This window comes from Prionailurus viverrinus, chromosome A2, assembly GCF_022837055.1.
Source record: "Prionailurus viverrinus isolate Anna chromosome A2, UM_Priviv_1.0, whole genome shotgun sequence".
In the NCBI taxonomy this organism is placed as follows: Eukaryota; Metazoa; Chordata; class Mammalia; order Carnivora; family Felidae; genus Prionailurus; species Prionailurus viverrinus.
In genome coordinates this window covers 118,500,949-118,528,806 of record NC_062562.1, presented here as the reverse complement: position 1 = coordinate 118,528,806, position 27,858 = coordinate 118,500,949, and the positions used below count along the sequence as shown (strand labels likewise).

The 27,858-nt window shown below is 38.1% G+C and overlaps 2 protein-coding genes across 10 annotated transcripts; one reads left to right on the top strand and one right to left on the bottom strand.

Annotated features, from left to right (window-relative positions):
* Positions 1 to 4,585: 4,585 nt before the first annotated feature.
* On the bottom strand, positions 4,586 to 16,407 carry CBX3 (chromobox 3). Of its 4 annotated transcripts, none has more exons than XM_047850870.1 (6): positions 16,025 to 16,407; positions 14,498 to 14,549; positions 11,523 to 11,665; positions 8,772 to 8,934; positions 6,239 to 6,333; positions 4,586 to 5,893 (listed from the first exon to the last, which is right to left on the bottom strand). In XM_047850870.1, exons 2-6 carry the CDS (start codon positions 14,519 to 14,521, stop codon positions 5,767 to 5,769), a joined length of 552 nt encoding a protein of 183 aa, XP_047706826.1. In that variant the 5' UTR covers positions 14,522 to 14,549; positions 16,025 to 16,407; the 3' UTR covers positions 4,586 to 5,766. The 4 variants fall into 4 exon arrangements, with proteins under 4 accessions (XP_047706826.1, XP_047706825.1, XP_047706828.1 ...); XM_047850869.1 differs by lacking the exon at positions 16,025 to 16,407 and adding an exon at positions 15,736 to 15,872; XM_047850872.1 differs by lacking the exon at positions 14,498 to 14,549.
* A 434-nt stretch (positions 16,408 to 16,841) lies between these two features.
* HNRNPA2B1 (heterogeneous nuclear ribonucleoprotein A2/B1) lies at positions 16,842 to 26,996 on the top strand. 6 transcript variants are annotated; one of them, XR_007150505.1, is made up of 13 exons: positions 16,842 to 17,055; positions 19,955 to 19,990; positions 20,088 to 20,198; positions 20,384 to 20,530; positions 20,800 to 21,010; positions 21,139 to 21,240; positions 21,336 to 21,416; positions 22,092 to 22,154; positions 23,434 to 23,553; positions 23,808 to 23,930; positions 24,523 to 24,605; positions 25,979 to 26,116; positions 26,660 to 26,996. XR_007150505.1 is itself a non-coding variant. In XM_047850868.1 (12 exons), exons 1-11 carry the CDS (start codon positions 17,050 to 17,052, stop codon positions 24,582 to 24,584), a joined length of 1,062 nt encoding a protein of 353 aa, XP_047706824.1. In that variant the 5' UTR covers positions 16,842 to 17,049; the 3' UTR covers positions 24,585 to 24,605; positions 26,660 to 26,996. The 6 variants fall into 6 exon arrangements, 2 of the variants coding, with proteins under 2 accessions (XP_047706824.1, XP_047706823.1); XR_007150504.1 differs by having other exon boundaries at positions 16,843 to 17,055; positions 24,762 to 26,116; XR_007150507.1 differs by lacking the exon at positions 23,434 to 23,553 and having other exon boundaries at positions 24,762 to 26,116.
* The last annotated feature ends 862 nt before the right edge of the window (positions 26,997 to 27,858 follow it).

Genomic DNA, 27,858 nt, shown 5'->3' with positions numbered 1-27,858 from the left:
TTTTTTTTTAAAGTGCTTTCAGATTGGCTGAAATTCTTTGCATTAGTTACACATTTTGTTTAAATAGTATCCACTTTTTCTGGAAAGTTCCCTTCTGGTGATTGATCCATATTTCTCCACACATCTGGTTACAGTTGACAGTTCCAGGGAGGGCAGCTGACCCAAGCCAGCTCAGGCAGATCCTGTAAAGGACTCTCATTCAGCAGAGAGAAAAAAACCTCAATGTCGCTTTAGAGGCAGGCTTGGGGATTAGGGTGCTGCCAGCCCTTCTGTTTTTTTTTTTGTTTTTAATTTTATTTTTAAAGCTAATTTATTTTGAGAAAGAGCAGGGGAGGAGCAGGGAGACAGAAAGAATCCCAAGCAGGCTCCTCACTGTCAGTTTGGAGACTGATGTGGCGCTCGAACTCACAAACCATGAGATCATGATCTGAGCTGAAACCAAGAGTGGGACGCTTAACTGACTGAGCCACCCAGGTGCCCCAGCCTTCTGTTTTTGGTTCCAGAGGGGAGAGCCAACAACCAGAGATGGTGAGTCTTGGGATTGTGCCAGTCCAGGGTCCCAGTCATCCTGAGGCTTACATCACATTACATTACGGCTGGCAATGATTTAACTGGTTCTTATGAAGTACCAGACATTCAGCTCTAGGTATTTTTCATGTTTCTCTTTTAACCTGAAAATCCCTTGAGATAAATATCATCACGTCCTCTCAGCTTTATGGAACATTCTGAGGCATAAGGAGCTTAAGTAACTACAAAGCTGAGCTGGGATTCCAACCCATGGGGTCAAACTCTAGAGCCAGTGCTCTGAACTACATTTTTACTCCATCTCTAAGCTAATAAGCAATTTCCCTCATCAAAGCAAGTTTCAGTTGGGTATCTTGCACTTTCAGCCAAATTATGTACTATGTATTGTAGGTATACTAAGTAATACACTAATGAAAGCAATCAAAGGAATACCTCAATCTGAGTATGTCCAAAGCCATGTTGTTATCTTTCTCAAACTTGTTTCTCTTCCCTTTCTCTCTAAATGACATTTTCATCCATACAAGATGAAATTAAATCTTGGGAATCATTCTGGATCCCTTCTCAGCTTCCATAACACCTCATTTTATATCCCAAGGCTCTTTATTCTACAAAAATTGGGCAGTTGTAATGGACACAACCTGATCCTCAAGCCAGTCCCCTTTTATTTTTTTAATTTTTACTTTCACTTTTTAAAGTAGGCTACACACCCAGTGTAGAGCTTGAACTCACAACCCTGAGATCAGGACCTGAGTTAAGATCAAGTCGAACGCTAAACTGATTTAAGTCACCCAGGCATGCCCCCTTTCTCTTCATTCCCACATTTGATGCCCTAATTCATACAAATGGTCTTAACCTTCTTTAACTTTTAGTGCCCTAGGATCTTCACCAGTAAGAGGGGGTCAATCATACCTATCCCCTGAGGCATTCGAGGATTAAGTAAGATAAAGTGTGAGAACCACTTAGCACAGTATTCGACAACTGTTAAGGTATTTCTTTTAAGAACTAAAAAAGTTTTAATATGTGCTCATGGAGAATTCATTGTTTGCTTTTATAGCAAAAACACGAACTATAATAAATTCATCAAATGAATATGATTTCATATTTTTGCACTTCAAGTGACCTGTATGATTTCCTGCATTTTCCAACATAATAAAAATTCTTAGAACACACACACAAAACCCCACTCCCCAAAACCCAACAACATTCAATCCCCACTCCTTAACTATGCTCTATTAGCAGCTATGTTAGGGATTGCCATATATCTGATGAGTACAGCACATTCATCAGATGTACACATTCAGAATCAACTTCCTTGATTGTATTAAGTCAACTACTAGAGCTTTAAGTTGTTCCCCTTGTTTAGTGAACATTCAAAAAATAAAATATAAATCCACGCATTCACCCGAACACAGAAGGGCCTATGTAACATACAGGTTATATACAATACACATATTATTCACATTCTACTTCATATTAGATTCTTTGGCTTGATACCCAATTTTCATATTGGATTAATAAAGCATAAAAAAGCATACTGTAAGGATCAGATATTTGACACAGCCATTCAGCCTTATCCATTAACATACACACACATACACACAGAAATTTTAAGTAAAATTAAGCACTTGTCTTTATTAGCTTTCTAATTAGCCAACATATGAACCCAACTTGGAGCCTATGGGTGGGGTGTTTAAAACAAACAAAACAAACATGAGTTGATCTTTGTGTAAGAGATAGAAAAGGAAAACATAATGATCAAGCTCAAACTTATGATTTCCTTACATTTTTCTCTCCAACATGTATCTTCATTGCCTAGTTAAGATTCAAACTTGAAACAGAAGATACTATTTTTAAATGTCTTTAAGTTACCCTAAAGGACTACTTCCCCTTACTGATTTTCATACCTTTCCATTACTGTCCATGTTGTTTACTACATTAACACCTGAGCAGTATCAGGTCCTGTTAGAATTACCAGGAACCAGATTTCTGGTTTATAAATGAGGGATATATAATTTGTCTTCAAACACAAAAGGAAAGCACCGGGTAGGGGAACGGTAGTGAGGAGTCACAGTATTTTTTAAATTTCAGAGGTTTTAGAAGTAGCCTATTGGTAATAAACTCCAGGTCAAAGTTTTCCCTTCTGTTCTGAATGATATGAAACTTGGGAATCTTGCCACACCAATACTTGTTCAGGCATTTGAATAGATTCCAGGCCTTTTATGAGAAAGAAAAACTTCAGTTTTAACTGTTAACTAACATTTTTGTAGTGGCATAAGGTCTTCTTTGATCCATAGGATTAGGCAAACTTTGTTACCCACACATCTCACTTCTTCAAAGGTATTGACGTCCATCTTGGGGAGCAGAAAAACCTAAAACATGCATCACAATATCCAACAAAATCTCGATTAAAAACCTTACTATAAAAATGACAATGTAAATGAGGAAAATTTAAAAGAATATCCACATAATGTCAACTTCAGGATGGGAGTAGTTTTAAACAAGACAGGAAATCCAGAAGACATAAAAACTGGTTAAGAGTGGACCACATTAAAAAAAAAAATGGTACAATCAAAATATACCGTAAATCAGGTCAAAATACAGACAATAGTGAAAAATATTTGCAATCCAAAAAACTTCTGTTAATATTCTTACTATTCCTACCAATCAAAAATTTTTGTAAAATTGGCAATTGATTTCAGATGAGGAAATGGAATTATCATTAAGCATGAAAAGAATACTCAAAAAAATCATAGATATGCCAAATTAAAACATGAAGCCATTGGACTGGCTAAAAAACACTATTATTAATTTGCAGTACAAGTGAGGATATAAGATAAAGGTGACTGATGGGAAGAATAAATCACTGTAAGCTTGACTTCACTAATAAGTGGGAATCCGTCTTTATCTACTTAAGTGCCACCATCATTTTGTCTAAGAATGTTCACTACATTAATAGCAAAAACTACAAATAACCTACCTGGGGCAGTTGGTTAAGTTGGGGAACCTTCATACAACAGCCTACTATGCTTCTGTTAAAAATACGTAAAAGCCATTTTGATTAATAAGTACAAGGCACTATTGTGACTCACATGCATATATTTCTTCTTTACAGAAGCCCATGATTTATCTCTGTATTACAGAAGTAGTAACTGAGGCACAGAGAGAAGTAACTCATTGAGACTATGTCATACTGCTGGTTTTATAGATGGAGGGGGCCAGAAACCAAGAAGTATAGATGGCTTCTAGAAACAGAAAAAGATAAGGAAAACAGATTTTGACATCAGAGCCTTGAGAAGGAAACAGCCCTGCTGACACCTTTCAGCTCAGTGAGACAAATTTCAGACTTCTGACCTCCCAAACTGGTAAGTTCTTGTTGCTTTAAGCCATTAAGATTGATGCAATTTTTTTACAACACCGATAAGAAACTAATACAACATAATAAGGGATAATAAAAGTACTATGTGGACAACATTATTTCCAAAAATGCCTTTACTAAAGTTTAATGTAGGGGCCATCACTTTCTGGTATAAATAGTTAAGTTCTGTATCATCTATGAACCTATTGCTGAGAACAGTGCTAGATCCATAAAGAGATACATAATAAACATGAATAAATAACAGCTTAGTATAGATAGGACTTTTTTATTGAGGTATAATTTGACATTGAACTAGCAGTTCCGGGTATATGACAGGATTAAATATTTGTATATATTGCAAAACGATTACCTTTTCTCTATGGATTTTGGAAATTAGTAGAAAATGTGTCCATCACAACAGGATCAGTCCTATCAGAATAACTTTTTCAGATAGCAGTTTCAACAAACTACATTCTGAGTTATCAAAATTTCACATTAATGATGCAGATTCCTCTTAAGCATCACAAGAAACTAATATTCATTTTTGTGGAAATACATATTCTAGTATGTCTGTAACTCCTAAGCTCAAAAGATCTAAGACATGTACTCTAATGCTTTAATGTTACATTATAAATACACATAAAAGTGATTCAAAGGTATGTGAATGCTCTACTAGAAAAGACAATAAAAAAAAGTCTAACCACATAAAGGAATATAAAACTATTTATTGACCACTGTTTACCAGTATTTACAATAAAGTAAATAATATACAGTTGGATAACATTCTGACTACAAAGTTATTGTTTTTCCTGGTTTCTGCTGAACCAGTAACTCAAATACTGAGAAGATTGAGCCTACATGTAAGGAATGAGTTGGGGTAAAGAAAAAACATGCAGGTCAAGAATTTAGATTACAGAGGTCTGTCACCCCACTTATTCCAGCAGGTGCTAAATTGCCAACATCTCTAACCATCTGATTATGATCAGGTTTCCATGAACAAGTTTTAGACATTCCATGAATCATGACCTTTTAGTCAGTGCAGCACAGGGATTTCAACTTCTTCAAAGGAAATGGTTCGCCAGAAGGAACCTTTAAATGTCCATTTAACTAAGTTTTGCTTACCTAATTAAAACATACCAGGACTTGTCTGGTTTTTTTCATTTGGGTGGGGAGGTTATTGGTAGTGATAAAATTTTCCTTTCAGGAATCTTGCAAACGAACTTGCATTTGTGTGACTGCAGACATGAATTCTGTTACGGCTGCTTTCAAATTGTCCGATTTAAATTGCTTACATTATGTGTAAGCCCAATTAATTACACAAAATTTGAAAGGTTAAGGCTTCAGGAAAACTTTCAATTTAAGTGATTTCTTAGGTTGCTGAAAATGATGGCATCCCAGAAACGTGGGCTTATCCATGGTTATAAAATGCTGTTTTTATTTTGGGGAATGTTAAAAAAAAAAAAAAGAGAAAACGATTTACGTATGTATTTTAAGTATATACACACCAAAAAAAAACCCCAAATAAACAAAAAACCCAGAATGGTCCTTAGGCATATAGGAGTTAAACACAAATTCTGATTGAAGAACAACTATGAAGATTTCCCCCAACATTTAGAAAAGGTGTTCTCTAAAGCAGGGGAATAATATACCATGGTCTCAAATATTCTTCTCTGATAAAGGAAGCAACTACAGAAAGCTTTTATTTGTTCAAAGTAACCAGTGCTATAGATGCAAAAAACCCCAACAACTCCCCCAATACTACTTCAAAACAAACATATCAAACTTGATTTTCATTAGAATGTTATTTTTTCACACTAATAAACCAAAAAACCAAGACCCAGATTTTATATATATATATAAATATATATAAAAAGCAACACAAACAATTATTGAGCTTCATCTTCCGGACAAGAATGCCAAGTTAGTCTCTCTTCATAAAAAGCAATTACAATCTGAGGACACTTCATATTTGCCTCTTTTGCCAGCACCAAGTCTGCCTCATCTGAATCTTTCCTGTTGTGAGGAAAAAAAATGTTCAGTCAAAAGTCTCAATGATTTTTGTCAACTGCAAGTCTTTCACTTAAGTCATAATTCAATCAAAAGGTGTTTAAGTGCTTCTGAAGGATTATGTGGTACATGTGACTATGTTCCAATACAACCTCATCTTCCAAAACAAGCCACAGTTTGCCAAATTTTGTTTTAAAACATCATAGCAAAAGAAACTAGAATCATCCTTTCAGCAGATAATTACTACCTCATAATGATGAAAACTGTAAAACCTTTTCTAGTTAAGGCTTCACAAATTTAAAAAAATCTATTCCTACTTTAAAATAAAACAGCAATCATCTGCACACTTACCATTTCATGAGAAACATTAATTCTCCACTGCTGTCTGTGGCACCAATTATTCGTTCAGGATCAAGACCTCTGGCAAAGCCTCTTGGTTTATCAGCCTGATTAAAAAGATATTGACTATTAAAAAGATATTGACTTTTCATATAGCAAACTAATAATATTAACTTCCAATGTGTTTACGTGAAATATAGCTTTCAAATAAAAATCATCCCATAGTGAAAAAGAAATAGCAAGAGAAAAAACCCTTATTTAGTACTAAAACATAATTTCCGTTAACCTTTCAAGAAGCTACAACAAATGTGGGTATCTAAAAGTATTCTAGGGGCGCCTGGGTGGCGCAGTCGGTTAAGCGTCCGACTTCAGCCAGGTCACGATCTCGCGGTCCGTGAGTTCGAGCCCCGCGTCAGGCTCTGGGCTGATGGCTCGGAGCCTGGAGCCTGTTTCCGATTCTGTGTCTCCCTCTCTCTCTGCCCCTCCCCCGTTCATGCTCTGTCTCTCTCTGTCCCAAAAATAAATAAACGTTGAAAAAAAAAAAAATTAAAAAAAAAAAAGTATTCTGAATTGCAAGTCAAGGTAACAAATACCTTTCTGTATCCTAATACGTCAAAAGACAGAACTGTATGGGCACACAAAAAAATTAATCCCTTTATTTTGCTAACTCATTCATTAATATAATTGTAAATTCTTGAAGATTTCACTTATAGGTATTAGTCTAAATTACCTACATATTTTAAAAGCACACACAAAACACAAATAGGAAAATAGTAAAAACTTCAAAACTCACACTCATCAGTAATGTAATCAATGTGAATTATAGGAAACCTTATAAAATACTTAACATAAACCAGTGCTTCTAAAAGTGTGGTTTGAGGACCCCTGGATATTCTAGAGACCATTGGTATGTGTCTGTTTATCTGCAAGGTCCCCTCTTTTCACGTATCTCTGACTTCAGATTATGTTCGTATTATCTCCAAACATTGAGAGCAAATCAGATGCAGAAGTAGAACTATCTTAAGCCAGACATCGAAAAGATTTGCAAAAATGTAAAATGACACTCTTCTCGTTTATTTTTCATGAAAAGTTATGAACATTGCAATAGGTTCTGTCACTGTTAACTGAATACAAGGATTTTAGGAATTTGTTTTATTTCTCATATAGTTAGTACTGATAGTCATAACACACAGGAACAAAAGCTTTTGGGGATTCTCAGTAATTTTCTCAAGTATTAAAGGGGTTCTGAGGCCAAAAACGTTTGAGAACTGCCTACGTCAACAAAACCCTTCTCCCTACCAGACTTTATCTATATCCTAGGGTCTGGAGTCAGATTACCTGGGTTAGTTAGAATGAAGACTCTAACCTTTACTGTGTGGCTTTGGGCAAGTTAACCTCTGTGGTTCAGGTTTTCTATAAAACAGGAATAATACTATCTGTCTCAGACGTTTTGTAGTATGCAAAGTACAAATTAAGTTACATAGAACACTGCTGGGCACATTGTAAGAGCTCAAAGTAGGGTTAAGTATTATTATTAAACAGTGCTTCTTATCAGTATATGGCTGACTTTCTATCTATGCCTATAAATTCTTAACATGTTACCTTTTTGCTTTGGCCACTGAAGCATTCAGAACCAAATATGTCGTCAACCTCTCTCTCATCTGGGAAATGGGGATAATACCTATAATCTTAATAAACTTGCCATGAAGATTTAACAGATTATCTGTGAAGCACTTGGCATCTAGTTCAAATGATAAAATTTTAAATCCAAAGACCTTATCAATGCATCTATATTTTCTGTTTAATTCCCAAACCTAAATACTAATTCAGAATCAAGACCTTTTCTCAAATTGATGTTAGGTCAGTAGGCACGGTCCTAATACTGGCGCCAGTATAATGTTTTGGAGTTGAGGATATAAGCAAGTAGTTATGTGTTTTGCCCAAAGCCACAGAAACATTAGAGAAGCAAAGACTGGATCAAAATATCCATGTACTGAATGAACCAACTATCTCATTTCACACCCTCCCCCCAACCAAACCCCAAAAAAACATAAAAATAACTTCCATTACCAATGATTATATACTTCAAAATCAAAGTGTTATTTGCCAATATCCTTGACAAAACAAGGATCTCATGCAGAAGTACTTTCTGGTGGTCAATGCCACTAACAGTCCCTAATCAGGATGTGCCATGTGGATTATTTTTACTACATTGTAAAGGACAGCAATGATCTAATCTTTGTGTTTGTTGTATTTAAGACTGCCAGTCCCGGATCACAGGAAATGGTTTTACTAAGGCTCAAATCCACGAATCTACTCAAAATAACACTAGCATAACAATTTAAGTGGTATAAGCACTTACTGCACATTTATATGATGCAGGCTAAATCATGTTTATCCTTTTTTGTCCTAAATATTACGCATTTTAAAAAAGCTTTTCAATGATTTTTAAAGCATTTCAATTTTAAGTATTTTAAATGTACTTTAAAAATCAAGCCATCAACCTTTTACAAAGTTAGTCTGGTGGACAATATTTTACACTTACAGCATCTCTTTTCTTCTTGGATTTGCTATCATCAGATTCACTGTCAGATAAAGATTTTCTTTTTGTGCCATCTTTTTCTTTACCAGCTTTTTGAGAATTAAGAAACGCTTCAATTAACTCTGGACAATCTAAATTTTCTTCAGGTTCCCAAGTATTGTCAGCACTAGGTTCAGTTAAAAAAAAAAAGAAAAAAATTCAATTAAATACAATTCATCACCATCATCCACATCCATTTAATATTTATCTGAAAAAAGTCTGCTGTACTGCAGATGCTTCTTCCCTAGCTCCACATTCTCGAGAAAATTTGCTTATATTTCCTGTGTCTTTCTCAGCCCCCTATTAATCTGCTGTATTACATCCAAGTTAACTGTACCTGACTCTAGCAGAATAATTAGAGCTAATATTTTTCTAAGTACACCAATAACCCACTTCAGAATTTCTCTGAAAAGGCTTTAAAAATGTGGATTCCTTATTCCCACCCCAAGTTACTTTACCAGATCAATCAGACTATGCCTCAAATTGGGATCTCCAATACTGTGTTTGAAAACACAATTCTAAGGCATTCTTAAATGTGAGACAGAATTGTCAATTTCTGCTGGGTCCTCAAATTGGGTAATGAAGAACAGGGGTTGGCAACCCAAAAGTCAAATCCAGCTTTTTGTATGTTGGGCAAACTAAGAATGGTTTTCACATTTTTAATTTGTTGGGAAAAAATTTCAAAATGACATTTACGTGAAATTCAAACTTTAGGGCCATACAGTGTCATTAGAACACAGCCATGCTCATTTGTTTAATGTAGTGTCTGCTGCTCCTTTTGTATTATATTTGCAGAGATGAGTAATCATGAGAGACCTATGGTCCACAATGCCTGAAGTATTTACCATATGATTCTTTAAGGAAAAAGTTTGGCAACCCCTGATATAAGGCTGAGATGAGCATTTTCATGTTTTTCAGGACTAGAAGAAAAATGAATAGCAATCACCAATATGAAAGATAATCCTAGTGATAGGCTTGCAACTTTTTTTTTTTGGTAAACGCTATGCCCAATGTGGAGCCAGAACTCAAAACTGCGAGATCATGAGTAGTATGGTTTACAAATGGAACCAGCCAGGCTGGTTAAGACCCCTAGTTTTAACTTTGTGTGCTCTGATCCAAAAAGACTTTACAGAACAAGACAGAAAGAAATTAATTTTGGAGATGTTGGAAAACAAAGGTAATGTTAACCTCTGACTGTAACCTGCATCTTTTGATATGCTGAGACTCTAAAATTGGAAAACCTGAATCTGAGAACAGAGGAGCACAAAAGAGTTGAAGCCGAGCCTCCGTCTAATATAACACAGATCTACGTAACCCTAACCCTTTCTATATGTGGATAATATAGGCTTGTATATTACCTAATACACTGCATAGTTATCTAGCAGGTCTCAATCATAATAATGGCCTTAAGTTTCGGAGAAAGAGGGAGAAAAGGAGTTAAGTTTCTTAATATTTTGATGGGCTGGGTAGAAACAAACAGCATTTAATGTCTCAAGATTCCAAAACAACAAAAAAAACCTACCATATGAAGGTAATCAATTCTTTGGCACATTGGTTAAATCTAACTTTAAAATAGTTCGGACTTGGGGCACCTGAGTGGCTCAGTCAGTTAAGCCTTCGACTCTTGATTTCAGTTCAGGTCACGAACTCACACTTTGTGAGAGCGAGCCCTGTAGCTGACAGCTCCCTCTCTCTCCGCACCTCATCCCCATCCAGCACACATTCTCTCAAAAATGAAAATAAAGTAACATAAAATATGATAAAATAAAAGTTCAGACTTATTTTGCTTTGTTCTCCTACCTGTTGGAAATTTTTCTAGTGGCAAATTACGAATTTATGATGTACACTTTCGCTCAACTAAGAATACTGAAAGGATAAAATAAGAAACCTTCAATCTTCCATTTAACTCGTAATTCCCAAATTGCTTATGGAGGCAGCTTTAAAGGTAAACGGTGGGGCATGTAGTAGGTATCAGATATCTGAAGCCTAATTATTTAACTAGCACACTCCCCCATGTCCACCCCGTTCAGAAAACTGTTGACTATCTTCACTATCCATTTTTTATAAGTCACTGGCCGTGGAACCTTGCTGTTTTTGTGGTATTAGGCAAAAGATTCCAAGGAGATTTAGCACAAGCTAAATGTAAGAGTAGAATTTCTGCATGAGTTATTTGCAATACATTATAAAAATTAGGACAACAATTAGCAACGAGGAATATAAAGAACTAAAGGAGCTTGAAAAATGCCCTGACTGCTTCTTAGAGATTAGGATACAGTAAACCTAGTGTATGGCGCAGGTCCTGGATTATGATAAGCACTTCTGTTCAACACCCACCAGTCTACCTTATATAGCTTCACACCTTATATAGCACACCCTCCCTATAGAAGGAAACGTCAATTAGATATTCTAATTGGTGCAATACTTAACTACCTTAAAATGCATTATATGGTGAACTGCACTCTGTAAACGTGACTCTTCAAGGCAATCGACTAGTTTCAAATATGCTTGGTTACAACTGTAGGCTAAAGACTTGGCTCTTTTTAAACAGCTCTCAATCAAGGTACCCTAGATTGAGGTATCTTTACATTTAAAAAGGTATCTTTACATTTAAAGAAATCTATGGAGAAACTGATTTTAAAAACTTCAGACTAAAAGCAAACTTTAAATGTCACTTAACTGCAGTTAAACATCTAATAAAAGCACCAGGTTTCTTACTCTGTAAATCCCTTCCACTTCAGGAAATACTCCACCTTCCCATTCACTACACGTCGGTCCAGTACTTTTTCCACCACAAATTCTTCAGGCTCTGCCTCTTCTACTTTTTTACTCTTTCCATTCTGTTTCTTTCCCATTTTTTGCTAAAATAAAACAAAAAAGATATTTAGAGACATTTTTTAAAAATTCTGAGTACATTTTAAGGACTAAATTAAAGACTGCATTCAACACCTGTGTTTTTACTTCTATATCCCAGGGGAGACCCTTCTGAAAAGATTAAAGTCAACAAAAGGAATACTTAATTCCATTTTAGCTCAAACCTATCACCCACCCCCCTTCACTGAAATAATACAATCAAAAACACTGGAAAATACTGTTATCTTCTCCGAATCCAATCTCTCATCTAGTCTACAAGACCAAGTTTACTAGAGTTTGCACTCATTTTAACTGCAAAAAGCAACAGACAACTGGAAAAGTACCAGAAGATGACACAAAGAAGAGAGTACTAGTAACAGGTCTTACTGAGCCACAGTCCCATTAAACTATAGCCCCCAAACACTAAAACCCGCTGTATCAATGCAAACACCAACGTTAAGCCTTGATTATACAGAAAAGAGGTAAATGCGGAATGAAAACATGGTTCAGAATCCTGATATCAATTGTAGAGTCAACTAAGGAGACCATGAAGAGGCTAAAAAGGATGCTAGTATTGTTCCGTAATTTTTGTAGATAGTATTACAGATCACGTGGAACAAAGCTATAATGTTGTCACACGAAGATGCCAAAACGCTGGATCATTTTAATTCTCCAATGTGAAAAAATCTTGGTTTCTCAAGAGTCCAAACTGGTAGCCAACAAAATTCATGTAGAGAAGTTTCTAGGTTAGTTTTTTTCTTTACATAATGCTACGAGAGAAGCCAAAAGACCATGCTAAACCCCCCACTATTTTCCAGTAAGTCAGATGTTATGAGGATTGATAAGGGATAAAACAAAAAACTTAAATGGTTAATTAGAAGAGACTAAGGGAGGGAAACCTCAAATGTTAATTCTAAATTCATTTCAGTGGTGCTATTAAAAAAAAAAAACTTAATTGCTAACACTGAAGTCACCCCTAATACAGCATACAGGCAAAAAAGTTAATCAGCAATACTTCAAGATGGCAAAAAAACATTAAAATTATGGAATTATTCACAAATGTACACACATAGAAGTAATAAAACTCCTCTGGAATTTACAATAACCCAGCAAACACCTGATTTTGTTGGATACCTTCTCTAAGTCAGGCCTTATAATTTTCATTAATTCACATACTGGGTATCACAACCAGTCAGATAGCTTTTTGTTTCTGTACAGTACAAGGAATGGTAGTGAGAGAAATGAAGAACCGGTGTAGACAAAAGTCTATCAGTGATCCTAAATGATAAAATAGCCATCTTCATGAAGATGAGGTTAACAGAATAAAGAGGAAAGCAAAAATAAGCACAAAGAGTGAGAAGAATAAACACTAATAAAACTTGGCACAAAAAATGAAGTATTTACTTCTATGGCACCCATAAGCTACTTACAAATGTTCATTTTTTTCTTTTCAAAAAAAATTCACCCACTTTCCCACATAAATTAAAAGCACACCTCATCTCTTGAAGTGAAAAGAACTTTCAAGGCTGTCAATTTATGATCCCTTGACAAAGGATAAACTGCTTCAGTATCATCGAGTTACGGACATTGAAGACTATCAAAACTGTGCCAAAGCAATAGAGGCATCTATGTGTGCTTTCATCCTCCAAGCCTCAGGGATAGCTAGTTCCTTCTCCTTCCAATACTTGAAGGTCACAGGCAACCGTACAGCCAATTCAATTATCTATACACTTTGGTTTACTGGTTATGGAAGTTGAAGGGCAGTTCAATCCTGACGGGGCATGGAAGATGCTTTGCGCTTTTTTCCACTGAGGGCTTTGATGTGAATCTTTTGTGCCACACTTTACATTTCAACATTTGCCAAGATTTGAGTTAAACGTGCAACCTAATGATGGTAAAAATTAAAAATCAGCAACTTGCCTTTTTAGTGTGAAACCCAAGAGAGGAATATGCAAACCAAAACCAAATGTTTTACCTTATTTACGTGTTAGCACTCACCTTTAATATGATTGCAATTATTAATGCAATGTGTTAGAATTACAGTGAGAATCATAATGTTGCATTTTGCGATTTGTATATGAATATTTCAATGTTTTAAAAAACCTGTAACAATATGGCTGCGCATACTACGTCTTTACACATTCATAGAACTTTTAACGAAGTATAGGAATGAATGCAAACTTTGGATTTAAGAGAGTGAAAAAATTTAATTGCTCCAAATTTAATTGCTGCAGATCTAGTCTTCTCTCTTCCCGGGACATATGTATGGTTTTGTTCATTTTGTATTTAAAAAACCACATGGCAATGATGTGATTTTAAGGCCTTAATGTATTTTAGAATAATTAAGCTTGAAATATGACAGTATGACTAAAGTAATTCCCAAGATTGAATGACTTCTGTCCCAACCTAGGTGTATGAGGAAAAACTTCTTTAACCAACACTGAAAATACCTGCTCTCTCTAGAATTCAATATAGGGAGATTTAGGGACTCTTATGCCAACACGCAAGAGCTTTACAGCACTGCCTGTCAATATTCTTCCATGTTGCAAAAGTTTATTTTTATTTCAAGATAAAAATACTCTGTAAAATTCATGTTGCTATCCTCCCAAGATTAGGTTTCTTTAAATGGATTAAGACACTATTAAGCCAAGCCTGTAAGTATCTTAATGTAATGATTTCGTTTTTGCCCCTAATTCTCCCCATAACAACACTGCAGGGAGAGGGGACTGGGAAATACATGTGGATGTAAATATCTCAACCACAGAGATGCAAAGTTATAATTTTGGGGGGAAAAAATTTTGAGTTAGATCCTTACGTATTTTAGGTTTTCATTAACTTACCAATGTAGTTTTATTGGAGGCCATTTTTTATTGCAGACTTGAAGAGCTATTACTAGAAAAATGCATGACAGTTAAAAAGAAGTTTGCACGACACAAAAAAGGTAGGTAAACACAAGTTTTGTTTGGATTCCAACCCCCACTTATGTATCTTATTTAAAATTTGTACTCAAATCCAGAGATGCAGATTTGAGCTCCTGCCTAAGTTATTAGTGACCTATGCTTGCTGAGTATATCAGTGTTGTAACCAAGTGGATTGAGAAATCCTTATTGGGTACCCTGGTATCTGAGACAGTTTTACAAAGGAAAAAATAGTAGACAAATATTTTTTCCCCAATCTAAATCCCGCTATCAATCCTATCCAGAATTTTTAAAAAAGTCAAATAACATGTTTCAAAATTCGATGTGATAACCCAAACAATCACAATTATTAAACTACCTTCAATTTTCCCACTAGACCTTGTAACAGTCCAAAGAGGCACCTACATAACCCCAACTTGGTTTCTTTTTAGAACCCCCCCCTTTCTAATCACTAGTTTTAAAAGCTGAAGACAGAAAAAAAACATACTGAGATGCGTGAGTCCCATTTCGTGCCACTTTTAAGACAAACCACCTCTTCAGTCTATCCGCCCCCCATAAGCCCCACCCTGCTTAACCAGGCCCAAACACCCGGCCCCCGCCCCCCACCCGGGAGCGCGGGCCTCGTGGTCAGCGCATCCGCGGGGAGAAACAAAGGCCGCGGCCCGGGGGCTCAAGGGCACTGCACCACCGGGCCCGCGTTCGTCCCCACCCGGCGGCAGCCACGTAACGGAACGCCCGCCGCAGCCTCAGGACAGCGAGCCGTGCTGATGCGGGAGAACGCACCGCCCTCACGGGAGGCCCAAGTCGCCGACCGAGGCCGCGAAGGGGAGGAGGGCCCCTCATCTTGATCGCGGGTGGGGGAGGGGGAAAGGAAATGCGCTTTGTCTAGAAATAAGGCGGCTGTCGCCACGGCTCTCTACCCTCTCGAGGTCTGTCTCGTTCTCCCCCTCCCCCACAACTAACTCCAGGCAGCGGCCCAGCGCCAGGCCAGCCGCTGGGTCTCCGCTCGACTCTCCGCTGCTTCCCGCCAGCTCCTGACTCGGGGTCGGGCGGGGAAGGGCGGGAAGCAAGGAACTGGGGTGCGGGGCGAGAATCCCTGGGGCGCAGGTGGTATCTTAAGCACCACCACCGCGTAGAGAAAGAGAAAGAAAGACACCGACTTCACCGCCTCCGAGCTGCTCCGCGTCCCGGGTCTGCGGCGTCTCCGGCCCTGCGCGCCTCAAGCTCCAGCCACATCCGAGGGGGAGGGGGCTGGGGAGCTGCGCGCCGGGCAGCCGCTGGGGGGGGGGGGGGGGGGGGAAGGTAGGGGAAATGGCACCGCCCACGCCGGGCGGCCGCGAGGGGCGGGGCGGCCGGGTGCGCGCTCCCGGCGGGGGAGGGGCCGCGCGCCGCGCCCGCTGGGAGCCGGTGCTCGGGGCAGGTGGAGGGCGCCAGCGACGGGGCACTTACCGTTCGCGGCGTGGCGCCTGGTGGCTCCCGGAGGGGAGGGAGAGGGAAGTAGGGGCGAGGACAGTGACCGAGCTTCTAGACGGAGGCGTTTCTGTTTCGCAGCTGCAGCGCCTGGCGCCAAAACCGGGCTCCGCCCACTTCCTCGCCCCTGGATGTGGGTGCCTCCAAACGCTAGGGGTGAGGGAGTGAAGAAAAACTTGGGCGGGGAGAGTCGGAACTAAGCAGGAGTGCCCCTCTCAAACCACTCTCTCCAAAGACCTCTCTTGAACCCAAGGGGTCGACTCCCAAAGACGTTGGACAGGGTTGGTGGCGTGTGAAGTGTAACGTGTTGACTAGAAGTCGCTTCGGGTGTTTCCGGAAGGGGCCGAGTCAGTCCTCAGAGCAGGAGGGGAAAATTGGGGGAGGGAAATCGCTAGGGGGAGGCTACAGATTATTCTGGCGGGAGATGAAGGGCGGGGGAGCGAATTAACAGAAGTTTTGCTGCAGGGACCACCTCCCGGCTTGAGGGGGCTGGGCTTTAGGGCTGCGGGTTAAGCTCCTCCCGACAGCGTTAATTTCAAACTGCGCGACCGTTTCTCACCTGCCCTGCGCTAAGGCGGGGGCTGGACCCAATTCCATTAGAGAGAACTACGCAGGACTCGAGCCTTCCGCAATTCACTGAGCCCATTTACGCAAGTGACGTCAAGCACTGCTACTGGCTGCTAGGGGGGGAGGAGTACGTACCTGGCGTAAGGAGGGCGTAGAGCGTTCCCGCCATTGGCGGCGGTTAGGGCGTTTACGCAACGGCCTGACGTAGGGGAAGACGCGTTGGTCGGGGGGAAGGTTCTAGAAAAGCGGCGGCAGCGGCTCTAGCGGCAGTAGCAGCAGCGCCGGCTCCCGTGTGGAGGTGCTCTTAGCGGTGTTGTTTCTCGAGCAGCAGCAGCTCTCACTACAGCGCCAGGACGAGTCCGGTTCGTGTTCGTCCGCGGAGATCTCTCTCATCTCGCTCGGCTGCGGGAAATCGGGCTGAGGCGACTGAGTCCGCGATGGAGGTAACGGGTTTGAAATCAATGAGTTATTGAAAAGGGCATAGCGAGGCCGTTGGCGCCTCGGTGGAAGTCGGCCATCCGCCTCCGTGGGAGAGCGGCGGTGAAATTGGGCCACTTCAAAAGCGGCTCGTCTCAGGATATTTTTGAGGAGAGGTCGTTAGCGGAGGCCGGATTGTGAACAGTATCTTCCCCACCCTCAGCCTGCCGGCGCCATTTCCCTTTGCTGGGGGTGGGGGATGGGGAACTTCCACATGGCGGACGCAGTCCTGGTTTGGCGAAAAGTGGGGCGCGGAGGCGGAAATTCTTACTCTCTTTTCAAAGCACGCTGATTTGGGGGCTCTGGCGTCCCCGCGTTTGAGCTTTTCGGCGGGCTTCGGATCCTCCGGAGCGAGGCTGCGGAGCTTCCCCTCCCCCCCCCCCCCGGGAACCGGATTTGGCGGCCGCCATTTTCATTCCTTTCCTTCCTCGCAGCGTTTTTCTTTTCAGTCTTTGATTCTGCTAGTTTCGTTCCCTTACGGAAGAAGAGAAGTGGTTAACTATTTTTCTTTGTTTTCGGGTTGTTCTCATGCCGTTTCGGGGTGGATTCCGAGGGTTTGGGGGAGCTTGGATCTTTAAAGTCCTGCGCAGCTCGTTAGAGGCTCTTTGCTTTCCCCTCGATGAAATGGCGCCATTGCGTTCAGAAGCCACACCGAAGAGCGGGCGGGTGGGGGAGTCGGTTCCCCGGGGCTGGTTCGCACCGATGTAAGAGGAGGTAAAACGACCTAGGGTGTCGGGCCGAGTTTTAAGGGAAGCCATATTACAAAGAGAACATTTTGTTTTCCAGCCCTCGCTTTTTGGGTAACGGTTTTATCGGAGTCTGCGGTGACTTAAAAGCTAGTTGAATTGCAGGAAACTTTAGACATAAAAAGGGGAGCCATTAAGTTAGTACCGATTGGGGGTGGCAGTGGGGACGGGGGGGGGTTGGTTTCACGATCCCGTAAGGATTCCTTGAATTGTAAGATATTCGTGGTAAATAACATTTTTGCTGGGAAATGTAATCTTTCCTGGGTAAGACTAGAGGGTCTTGTGATAAGCTAGAAATTAAGAGGGAAGTAAAATAAAAACTTTTGGTCTTCAGTTAAAACGTGGCTCAGTCTTTCATTGCTTTTAACGGTTACGTACAAAACTTGTTTTCAGGCTTGGCCACTATGTATTTGAACTTTGTCATTTGCTTTTCTCATTTATGTTTGCTATGATGGTTGATCATTACATTGATAAGCAAAAGGTCTCCAGCGAAGGGGGCCTGGTTGGGTATTTTCTTTCTTAAGCACGCTTATAAAATAACTTTGTTTGTAATCGATAGTGGACATCGGGTAAGTTTGGAAAAACTGAGGTAAGTAATGAGTTTTTGCCTTTTGTTAGTGATGTGTAAAAGTTGTTGTAAATGTGTTTTTATATTTGCGTAATTTATTTGGGTTGTAAAAACTGATTTATAGTAGTTAGACTAAGTTAAGTAAAATTAGGTTAATTTAAATATCAATGTGTCAGATAAGCATTTTACAGGTCTTTTGAGGGCTTTAGGAGGTAGTTTGAGAATTTGTTGAGCTTTTAAAAATATAATTCTGAGAACAGAGGGAAAAAAATCTCTAATTGTATACTTACCACTATTTTTTTGAGCTGTTGGGGAATTTTCGTGCATAGAAGTAGTAACCTCCACGGGCCTGAGCTGTATGTAGTACTAGCTGGTAATAAAGTCTCGTTGTATGGAAAATTTTATTTGACCTTTGATTTGTATTATAGACTCACAGCAGATGTTTCTGGGCACTATGACCTATTCTGGCTTCTGAATACCTGTTTTAAATTTTTATCCTAGTTATCTGAAAACGAAGCATAACAACCCATCTTAATTGAGAGCCGAAGATACCGGCTGTTAATGCAACATATATTTGCTTGGTGGTTTAAAGGGGTTAACGTTTTTTCTGCCCAGGTTTCTGGTCCCCCCCCCCCCCCCCCCATGTAAAATTGGAGACACTTGTGCTTTGTAGTCTGCCAGATGGCCGTTAAGGTCGATAACTCGAGTTTTGGGTTTTTTTACTGCATCAATGAAGTGTAAATTGTGGTAATACAAAAACTAAGTTAACAGTGGTCATTTAAGCTTTTATGGTTCTTGAAAAGTGAGATTACAGCAACATTGTACTGCATTTATATACGGTTCAGTAATATACTAGATTTTTTTGTGTTTTGTAAATACCAAATACAAGCATGCCCACAAAAAATCAGTTATGTTAAAAACTTCTAAAGCTCTGAACACTGTTAGTCATAAAAGGTATTTCTCCCTCGGTCAGAAGAGAGAGGCAGATTTTATAGGGATGTTTTGGTAAATGCATTGAATGTTTAAGGGTTTTTTTTCTCATGGAGAGTTGGTGTATGGGGGAAGAATGATTTTTACAAGGTTTGGTGGTGTGTGTGGGGTTTTTTTTTTTTTTTTTTTTTGGACTGAAATACATAAGAATCACCACCAGAGGGAGCAGTAAAGGGAAAATAAATGTCAGTTTTAGATACTGAATCCTGAAATGGTAAATAAGAACCAACAGTTCTTTATGTTTTAAAAGAAAAAGTGTTTGCAATGAGTATTTAAAAGGCACTTTATTTGTTGTGGACAATAGGATTGAATCTAAAGTTAGTAACAATCCTTTAAACTTTCAATGACCAAGGACTAGGTTTGCTCCTCTCTCTACAGAAATTTTTTTTTAAGATTAAGGCATGTTAAAATAATTTAATGTCAAGTAAATTTGGATCAAGCATTAATGATTTTGAAACTTGTGTAGTAGTTCAGCTGAGGCAATTTTTTTGGTGTAACGCAACTAATATGCAGTTTAACATATGGTTTAAATTTGATGTAAGTTTTTTTTTTCCCCCCCAGAAAACTTTAGAAACTGTTCCTTTGGAGAGGAAAAAGGTACTCTGCCAGCAGGTCACCTCATATTTAAGAATTTAATTTCCTGCATACAAAGAGGAAATGTAAATAAAAATTGAAATGATGTTTTCCTTTGCAGAGAGAAAAGGAACAGTTCCGTAAACTTTTTATTGGTGGCTTGAGCTTTGAAACCACAGAAGAAAGTTTGAGGAACTACTACGAGCAATGGGGGAAACTTACAGACTGTGTGGTACGTTAAGTGTAAAAATGTCTATAGATGCTAGTCTTTCAACTTTTGGACTCCTAAGTTTAACGTGTTGAGTAAGTTATTTTTAAAGCCATGTTCATGAAAATTGCTCGTCATTCAAACTGCTTTTTCATAACACAAGTAATAAGAAATGCTAAAGTTCCCCCCCCCCCTTTTTTTTTTTTAAGGTCATGAGAGATCCTGCAAGCAAAAGATCAAGAGGATTTGGTTTTGTAACTTTTTCGTCCATGGCTGAGGTTGACGCTGCCATGGCTGCAAGACCTCATTCAATTGACGGGAGAGTGGTTGAGCCAAAACGTGCTGTTGCAAGAGAGGTGAGCAAAATAGAACTTTGTCAGTAAATATGAAAATAACTAAGTTTTATACGTAACTTAAATCTTGCCACTTTAAAGCTCTGTCGGTCTTGTGTCTCTTGATTTTCCTAGATTTGCCTACTTTTCTGAAACTAGTTTTTTAGTTATAAGCTATTGCTTTAGGTGGTATTTTATCATAGAATAGGAACTACCTTTGGTACCTAGATATTGTGCTCTAAATCATGTTTTGGTTTGTTTTGTTGAGGTAGTTTCTTTTTTCCCTTTTTCAGGAATCTGGAAAGCCAGGGGCTCACGTAACTGTGAAGAAGCTGTTTGTTGGTGGAATTAAAGAAGATACTGAGGAACATCATCTTAGAGATTACTTCGAAGAGTATGGAAAGATTGATACCATTGAGATAATTACTGATAGGCAGTCTGGAAAGAAAAGAGGCTTTGGATTTGTTACCTTTGATGATCATGATCCCGTGGATAAGATTGTGTGTAAGTGTCTATAAGCTCTAGGTGTATGGCTCTTTTCATTAATTTTTGGGTTTGTTTATTAAAAGGTAAATTGTACAAGTTGTTGGTAAAGAATATTGATGTAATAGAGTACGAACTTTTCATTCCAGTGCAGAAATATCATACCATCAATGGTCATAATGCAGAAGTAAGAAAGGCTCTGTCTAGACAAGAAATGCAGGAAGTCCAGAGTTCTAGAAGTGGAAGAGGAGGTAACGTCTAACTCGTTTATTTTACTGTATTTTATTTTATTTTTTTAAGATTTGTTTAATAAAATGCCTGTTACTAACCTGGTTGTTCATCGCAGGCAACTTCGGTTTTGGAGATTCTCGTGGTGGCGGTGGAAATTTTGGACCAGGCCCGGGAAGTAACTTTAGAGGAGGATCTGGTAAGTTCACCTGCGTGAATAGAAAGGTGAATATACTTGTTTAAAAACTTAGTTTTAATTAGATTCAGGAAATCCAGTGTTTTGAAAGTTACCTTGAAGGGTTAAGTAGGTTGTATTATGCTGGGATGTTCTGAATTGGTCAGGTAAGAGGTTATAACTAAAAGCATAATTTTCTAAAATCTAATCCAGAACAATCCATTGCAGAGATCTTTTTAAGGTAATCAACTTTTTAAAAAAATTAGGTGCTACTACAGTTATTTTAAAAAATGAGGGACCCCCTGAATCAGGAGTGAAAATACTGTGGAGGCTTTGTGTATTTGTTGTTGTTTTTGGCTTTAGGTTTCAGATTTGTTTGGCTTGGCTTACTAATGTGGTGAGGTGCCAACAGAAAACCAGTTGTTTCTCTCACCCAACTTCATTCTTTATAGATAAATGGACTCTCTTAAATTGAGACTTGCCAAGTCTGAGCCTCTTGTTTAGGCAGTTACTCTCATGAGATCTAATTACACAATTTGTGTTTTAAGAATAAACCAGTAAACACCAGTGTTCTGGCACAAGGAGGTTGGTTCCTGATAATTTTCATTGAGAGGTACTAATAAAGAGGGTGGAGGAAAGCAGGAAGAGAAATTAAATAGGGTGGACAGGATTTAATAACGTTTTTCCTGTTTCTAACAGATGGATATGGAAGTGGTCGCGGATTTGGGGATGGCTATAATGGGTATGGAGGAGGACCTGGAGGTCAGTTTCTTTCACATACGGTTTTTGTGACTTAAAGATTTAAACCTTATTTGTGTTTGTCCAGTTAAGTGTGTACATAAAATTTTAAGTGTTTTGCATTTTATGTTTTGTAAAGGGCTTAGGTGATAGTGTTTCAATTATTTGGCTATTCCTTCATAATTTGCATTTTTATGGAAAGGATATTTTTGCTTGTAGGTGTTTACAGGTTGCAAATTATTTCAGTGGATTTTAAATTAGAATTTATAGATGCTGTCATACTATATCCCATTGTTTCTCAAGCAAAATAATTAGATACGTATTTCATGTGCTGTTTTCCTGAAAAACTACAAACCAATAGACGTGATCATGGTTAACATGTCAAAGGAAGTATATGTAAGCAGTTCTGTTGTTTTAGTCTCTTACCAAGGTTAAGTCCCATAAGATAACTTGTAAAAAGTCACCAAAAGAATTTCTAAAATACACAACATTCTTCCTGGGTTTAGCTAAGTTGTGAGTTACTGTTATGTAATAAATGTATTAGATATATGTTCTGTTGGAGTACAGGAAAGTTAATATTTGCTGACAAATATCCTATTAAGAAAGGGACATTATGAACTGAGCTAGTAGTAGACGCGATTGCTGGTTTTGCCACTCCTTAAGCGTAACTGAGTTACTCCAACATCTCAACTGTTTCAATTCTGCTTTGAAGTCCAGATATTAATTGGTGTTAAGAGAAAGAGTTCTTGCACCTCAATAATTTGAGACTACCATTGTAAGTTTTTTAATTAGATGCAAGTTTGCTAATTTCTGGTCCTCCCCCCATTTCTACTCAGAAGGGTGTCGTGGGTATATTATTTAAGAGACACGGTTATTTATCAGGAAGCATGTTTGGAACTTAATATTTTGGACCAGTAGAGGTGTGTGGCTTTTTTATCCCGCTTGCCTATGCTTCTCGTCTGCCCCCACCCCCCCCAATCCTTACACAAAATACAAACTTTTGAAAGTACCTGTACGAATCTTTAGTATCTTTAGTGTTAGGGGAGAACAGCTATGGCATTGCAAGTATTGGTCTCTGTAAAGGTTTTTATCCCGTTGGTTGTGAGGAGGTGTTCCCTGCCTCTAAATGTTTATCAAGCATACGTACTCTATACTGCCCTTGAGGCTGTTACAGAAGAGGTTTTTTAGAACAAATATTTTGCTTATAAGAATGTGTTTTGGAAAGTTGGAAATGGGTGTGATAAGACAGTTCAAATGGTATTGAAAATACTAAGTAATTACTTAAAGGCTTATTTTATAATAGGTGGCAATTTTGGAGGTAGCCCTGGTTATGGAGGAGGAAGAGGAGGATATGGTGGTGGAGGACCTGGATATGGCAACCAGGGTGGGGGCTACGGAGGTGGTTATGACAACTATGGAGGAGGTAATAACTTCACCTGCAACCTTTATGTGGGAATTTGGATTGGAATTAAAATGATTTAACAAGTGAGATTTTTATTTCAATGTTGTCAATAGTTGCCTTAAACTGTAGAGTTGTAGATAGGTGTTTTGCATTTATTCTGATTGTTTTTATGGGAGATTTTGTCCTAAATATTTAGCATATGTCGCTAGTTGAATGTTGGAATATGTTATTTTGAAAGTCATGATGCAAAACCTATTCTTCCGATTTTTTCACAGGAAATTACGGAAGTGGAAATTACAATGATTTTGGAAATTATAACCAGCAACCTTCTAACTATGGTCCAATGAAGAGTGGAAACTTTGGTGGTAGCAGGAACATGGGGGGACCATATGGTGGAGGTAATTTATAAGGTTCTTTAAATTATTTTGTGTGATTAAACGATTAGTCTTAAGACACTTTAATTGCTAGTTTGAGTAACATTTCCATTATGATAACTAAAATGGGATTGGATATTCAGTGGTATAGAATATTTAGGACTTACAAAAGTAGGTTAGACACTTCAGGTGGGGCTCTTTTTCTTTGGCTGATTACTTTTTAAAAAGCCAAATAAAATTGAGCACATTGCAAGCTATATTAAATTCTATGTTTCTCTTTGAAAGTTAAATCACAAACCTTTATTTCACAGTATTAAGCTCTTAAAGTTTTCAGTAGAACCAAACCGATTTTTTTGTCCTTTTTTTTTTTTTTTTTTGATCTTCAAATGATTGTGGTAGATCACGTTCTCAATTGTAAAGGGCAAATTAACCTTTTTGTGAGTCTGGATAAATCATTTCCCGAGTAATAGGTTGACTAGAAGCAGGTAACAGGTTATGAGCTGCTTGTTTCAAGGAGTGTATATCTATAAAATAGAAATCGATTATAGATACTATTAGGCTAAGTGCAGAAAATGGGAGTAAATTTGCTTTCTCTTGCTATTTTTAACAATTCTAGGAAACTATGGTCCTGGAGGCAGTGGAGGAAGTGGGGGTTATGGAGGGAGAAGCCGATATTGAGCTTCTTCCTATTTGCCATGGGTAAGTAGCTTTTGAGTTTTACCTTATTATTGTCTTGGGAGATCTAGCTGCCAGGAGTAAAAGCTTTTTAGGATCATGTTATCTTTCCTTAAAATCTGGTTAGATGGATAATTTCATAACCTATTTTTTTTTTACTCTTTACTTCTGTTGAAACAGGCTTCACTGTATAAATAGGAGAGGATGAGAGCCCAGAGGTAACAGAACAGCTTCAGGTTATCGAAATAACAATGTTAAGGAAACTCTTATCTCAGTCATGCATAAATATGCAGTGATATGGCAGAAGACACCAGAGCAGATGCAGAGAGCCATTTTGTGAATGGATTGGATTATTTAATAACATTACCTTACTGTGGAGGAAGGATTGTAAAAAAAAAAAAAATGCCTTTGAGACAGTTTCTTAGCTTTTTAATTGTTGTTTCTTTCTAGTGGTCTTTGTAAGAGTGTAGAAGCATTCCTTCTTTGATAATGTTAAATTTGTAAGTTTCAGGTGACATGTGAAACCTTTTTTAAGATTTTTCTCAAAGTTTTGAAAAGCTATTAGCCAGGATCATGGTGTAATAAGACATAACGTTTTTCCTTTAAAAAAATTTAAGTGCGTGTGTAGAGTTAAGAAGCTGTTGTACATTTATGATTTAATAAAATAATTCTAAAGGAAATTGTGTAATTATAGACTTTTTATTTTAAATAAGTTAAGGAGTGGGTAGTATAATTAAGGTCCTTTGCAAAGTTGTTGTTATATTTGTGTAAGATAAATGCTGGTCAGATATAAGTGTGTTGTCTGCAATTCATCAGGATTAAATTATCTAGATAACTTAAGGGATATCTCTGCAAAGAGAAACACCTTTTTAGATCTTTTAGATGCTGCTTCTTCAATGCAAGGAAAGGAAATAACCCCAGCGAGGTACTCTTCAGGGATACAGGTCTAGTACAAGAGAACTCTTGACGGCTACTAAGTTCAGCCAGTCTTAAAAAACTGTGCTGTTTCTACAAAGCTTTAACTACAGTAGTTTATAAGGATGACAACGAAAGCTGAGGGTGTAGAGCAAAATAGTTCTAAGCTTCAGTTAAACTTCTTTAGGTAAGATCTTATTTACTTTTCCTTTCTTAATTTTCCTCCCCAAAAGATAAACTAATACTACTCTTCAATGGTCTTTCAGTATAGTGGTTCTTATGTAGTTTAACATAGCTATAAATTTGAGTTTAACAATTTATAAACTCAAGAGAATCTTATAAACCCTGTTTTCCAATCTGTCATTTACTTAAATTATTTTGGTTGTTTTTTCCCCCCCTTTTTTCCCTTCTTTCCCACCCCCTCCTCCCTCTATGAAGATTCAGGTGCTTAACATATCATTTTTTTCCCTGCTGGAATTTAGCATTGATATGAACCATGGACAAGTATATTCTGCTGCCACAAAGACTGTAAAGTGCTTCATTTCAACAGCTGAGGCGCAAGCCAAGTGATCATTAATAAAGCTTTTCTTGGTTCCTTCAGTGGTGTTGGTAGTAAAATGGTAGGTAAAAGTTAGGCTGCAAGTTCAATAAATCATGAAATTACCCATCATTACACCCTTGTGTATTCACATTTCTTGGGTCAAGCATTTTGAGTGAACTAGTGGTTTTTATTAAAAATAAAGAATTTTGTTCTTCTGTTATAATGGTTGTTCCTAGTTGTACATGCTTATCAGGGTCAGGCTCAGGAGAAGGTAGGGTAAAATGGTTGAAACTTTTCAGATGATAGTTTATATTTATGAATAAAGTGTCTACGTTATAAATCCTGTATGTATCAAGTACTAAATAATTTAGGTTTAAATGTGGTAATTCTTTCCAATCCCCTACCTTATAGGAGAGATGTAGGTTGGCTGCTGAAATTCATTTAAGTGTCAACAGTTTGATTTGCCTGGCTTTATTGCCTTTTCAGGAATGTGATTATCAGGGCTTATTCTACTGTATGCACCAGTGAGTCTTCTTTGATCCTAAGACCACCACTGAAGTTATTTAGGTTCTTTGGACAAACATGATAAACTTCTTCAGATACTTTTTTTTTCCTTTGGCAGGAAGGTGTCTTGCTGCAGGTAACTAATGAAGAAGTGGTCAACCACAGAGTCTTCAAGAAATAAGAAATACTGTACCATCTGAAAGTAGTTCTTGTTGGTGCCTTCATTTAAAAAAAAGCACTTTAAGATTAAAGGGAAATGTTTTCTGATAAAATACATCATTTAGTACAGGTTCTTAATATAAAACCATTACAAATTGAGTACTGTTTGTAAAAGAGTAACATCAAGTAAGCTAGAGAGAGAAATGTATCATGTTTTAAATTAGGTTTTGTGAGTAGACAGATTAAAATTCTATTTTAAATATAAAGTTTATAAAATAAACACTTTTGTATTCAAATACTTGGTGTAATGTTTACACATAAAATGTGTGAATCTTGTTCTATAAACTTACAGTTGTCTAAAAGATTGCCATCCCCTAGAGTTTTAAAGCAGTTTCACAAAGCTATGCATATTGCCATTTTTATTTCAATATTAATAGTCAAGAAAAGCATTGTGGACATTATTGGCTGTCCCTAATAAAATGCCATTCTTTTTATACTGTACATTCAGCGTTTGAATACTGCTCTAGTTTTCTCGCTTTACCTTGTTATGTTTAACATTGCTGGTGGCGTTTTTGCAAATATTTTAAACAACTAGAGTGGTCCCAGTTAAGGGCAAAGCACTGAGACACCATCTCATACCAGTTTCTCAGATGTCAAGTAGCTTTATATGCATCTCAAACTTAGTTTCAGTGGTTGTCTTTTTTTAAGGGTTAAACATGGTGGACGGAGTTTTAATAAGCAGTGCCTTGGATGTTTACCTGAAATAATGAAAGATCCATAGGAAGGTTGATTTAACTTTTTGTTGTTTTGGTTTTGATGAGGTATCTCACAGGTAAGTTAAACTAATGGCCAAAAGAAGATGAACTGTTTTGTTTCAAACAGTAGCTGCGTCCATCAACTGTGAACTTGTAAGAATGCTTCAAAGTTAGGTAAATTTTTTGAAGGTTTTAGAAATGCCCAACTCTACCAAGAAGTTGAACTTGAAAGGTAAATCAAGTTGGTATGGTAACACAACGTTAAGTACCTAACCCTTAATCTGCACAAATGGGAAAAATGCACATCAAGCTCACTGGCTTACTTCAACTGAGTAGGTAATGTTGAATACTCCACAGGCATTTTCCCCATGTTTATGTTGTATATTGAGCTGTTTAAGAACTT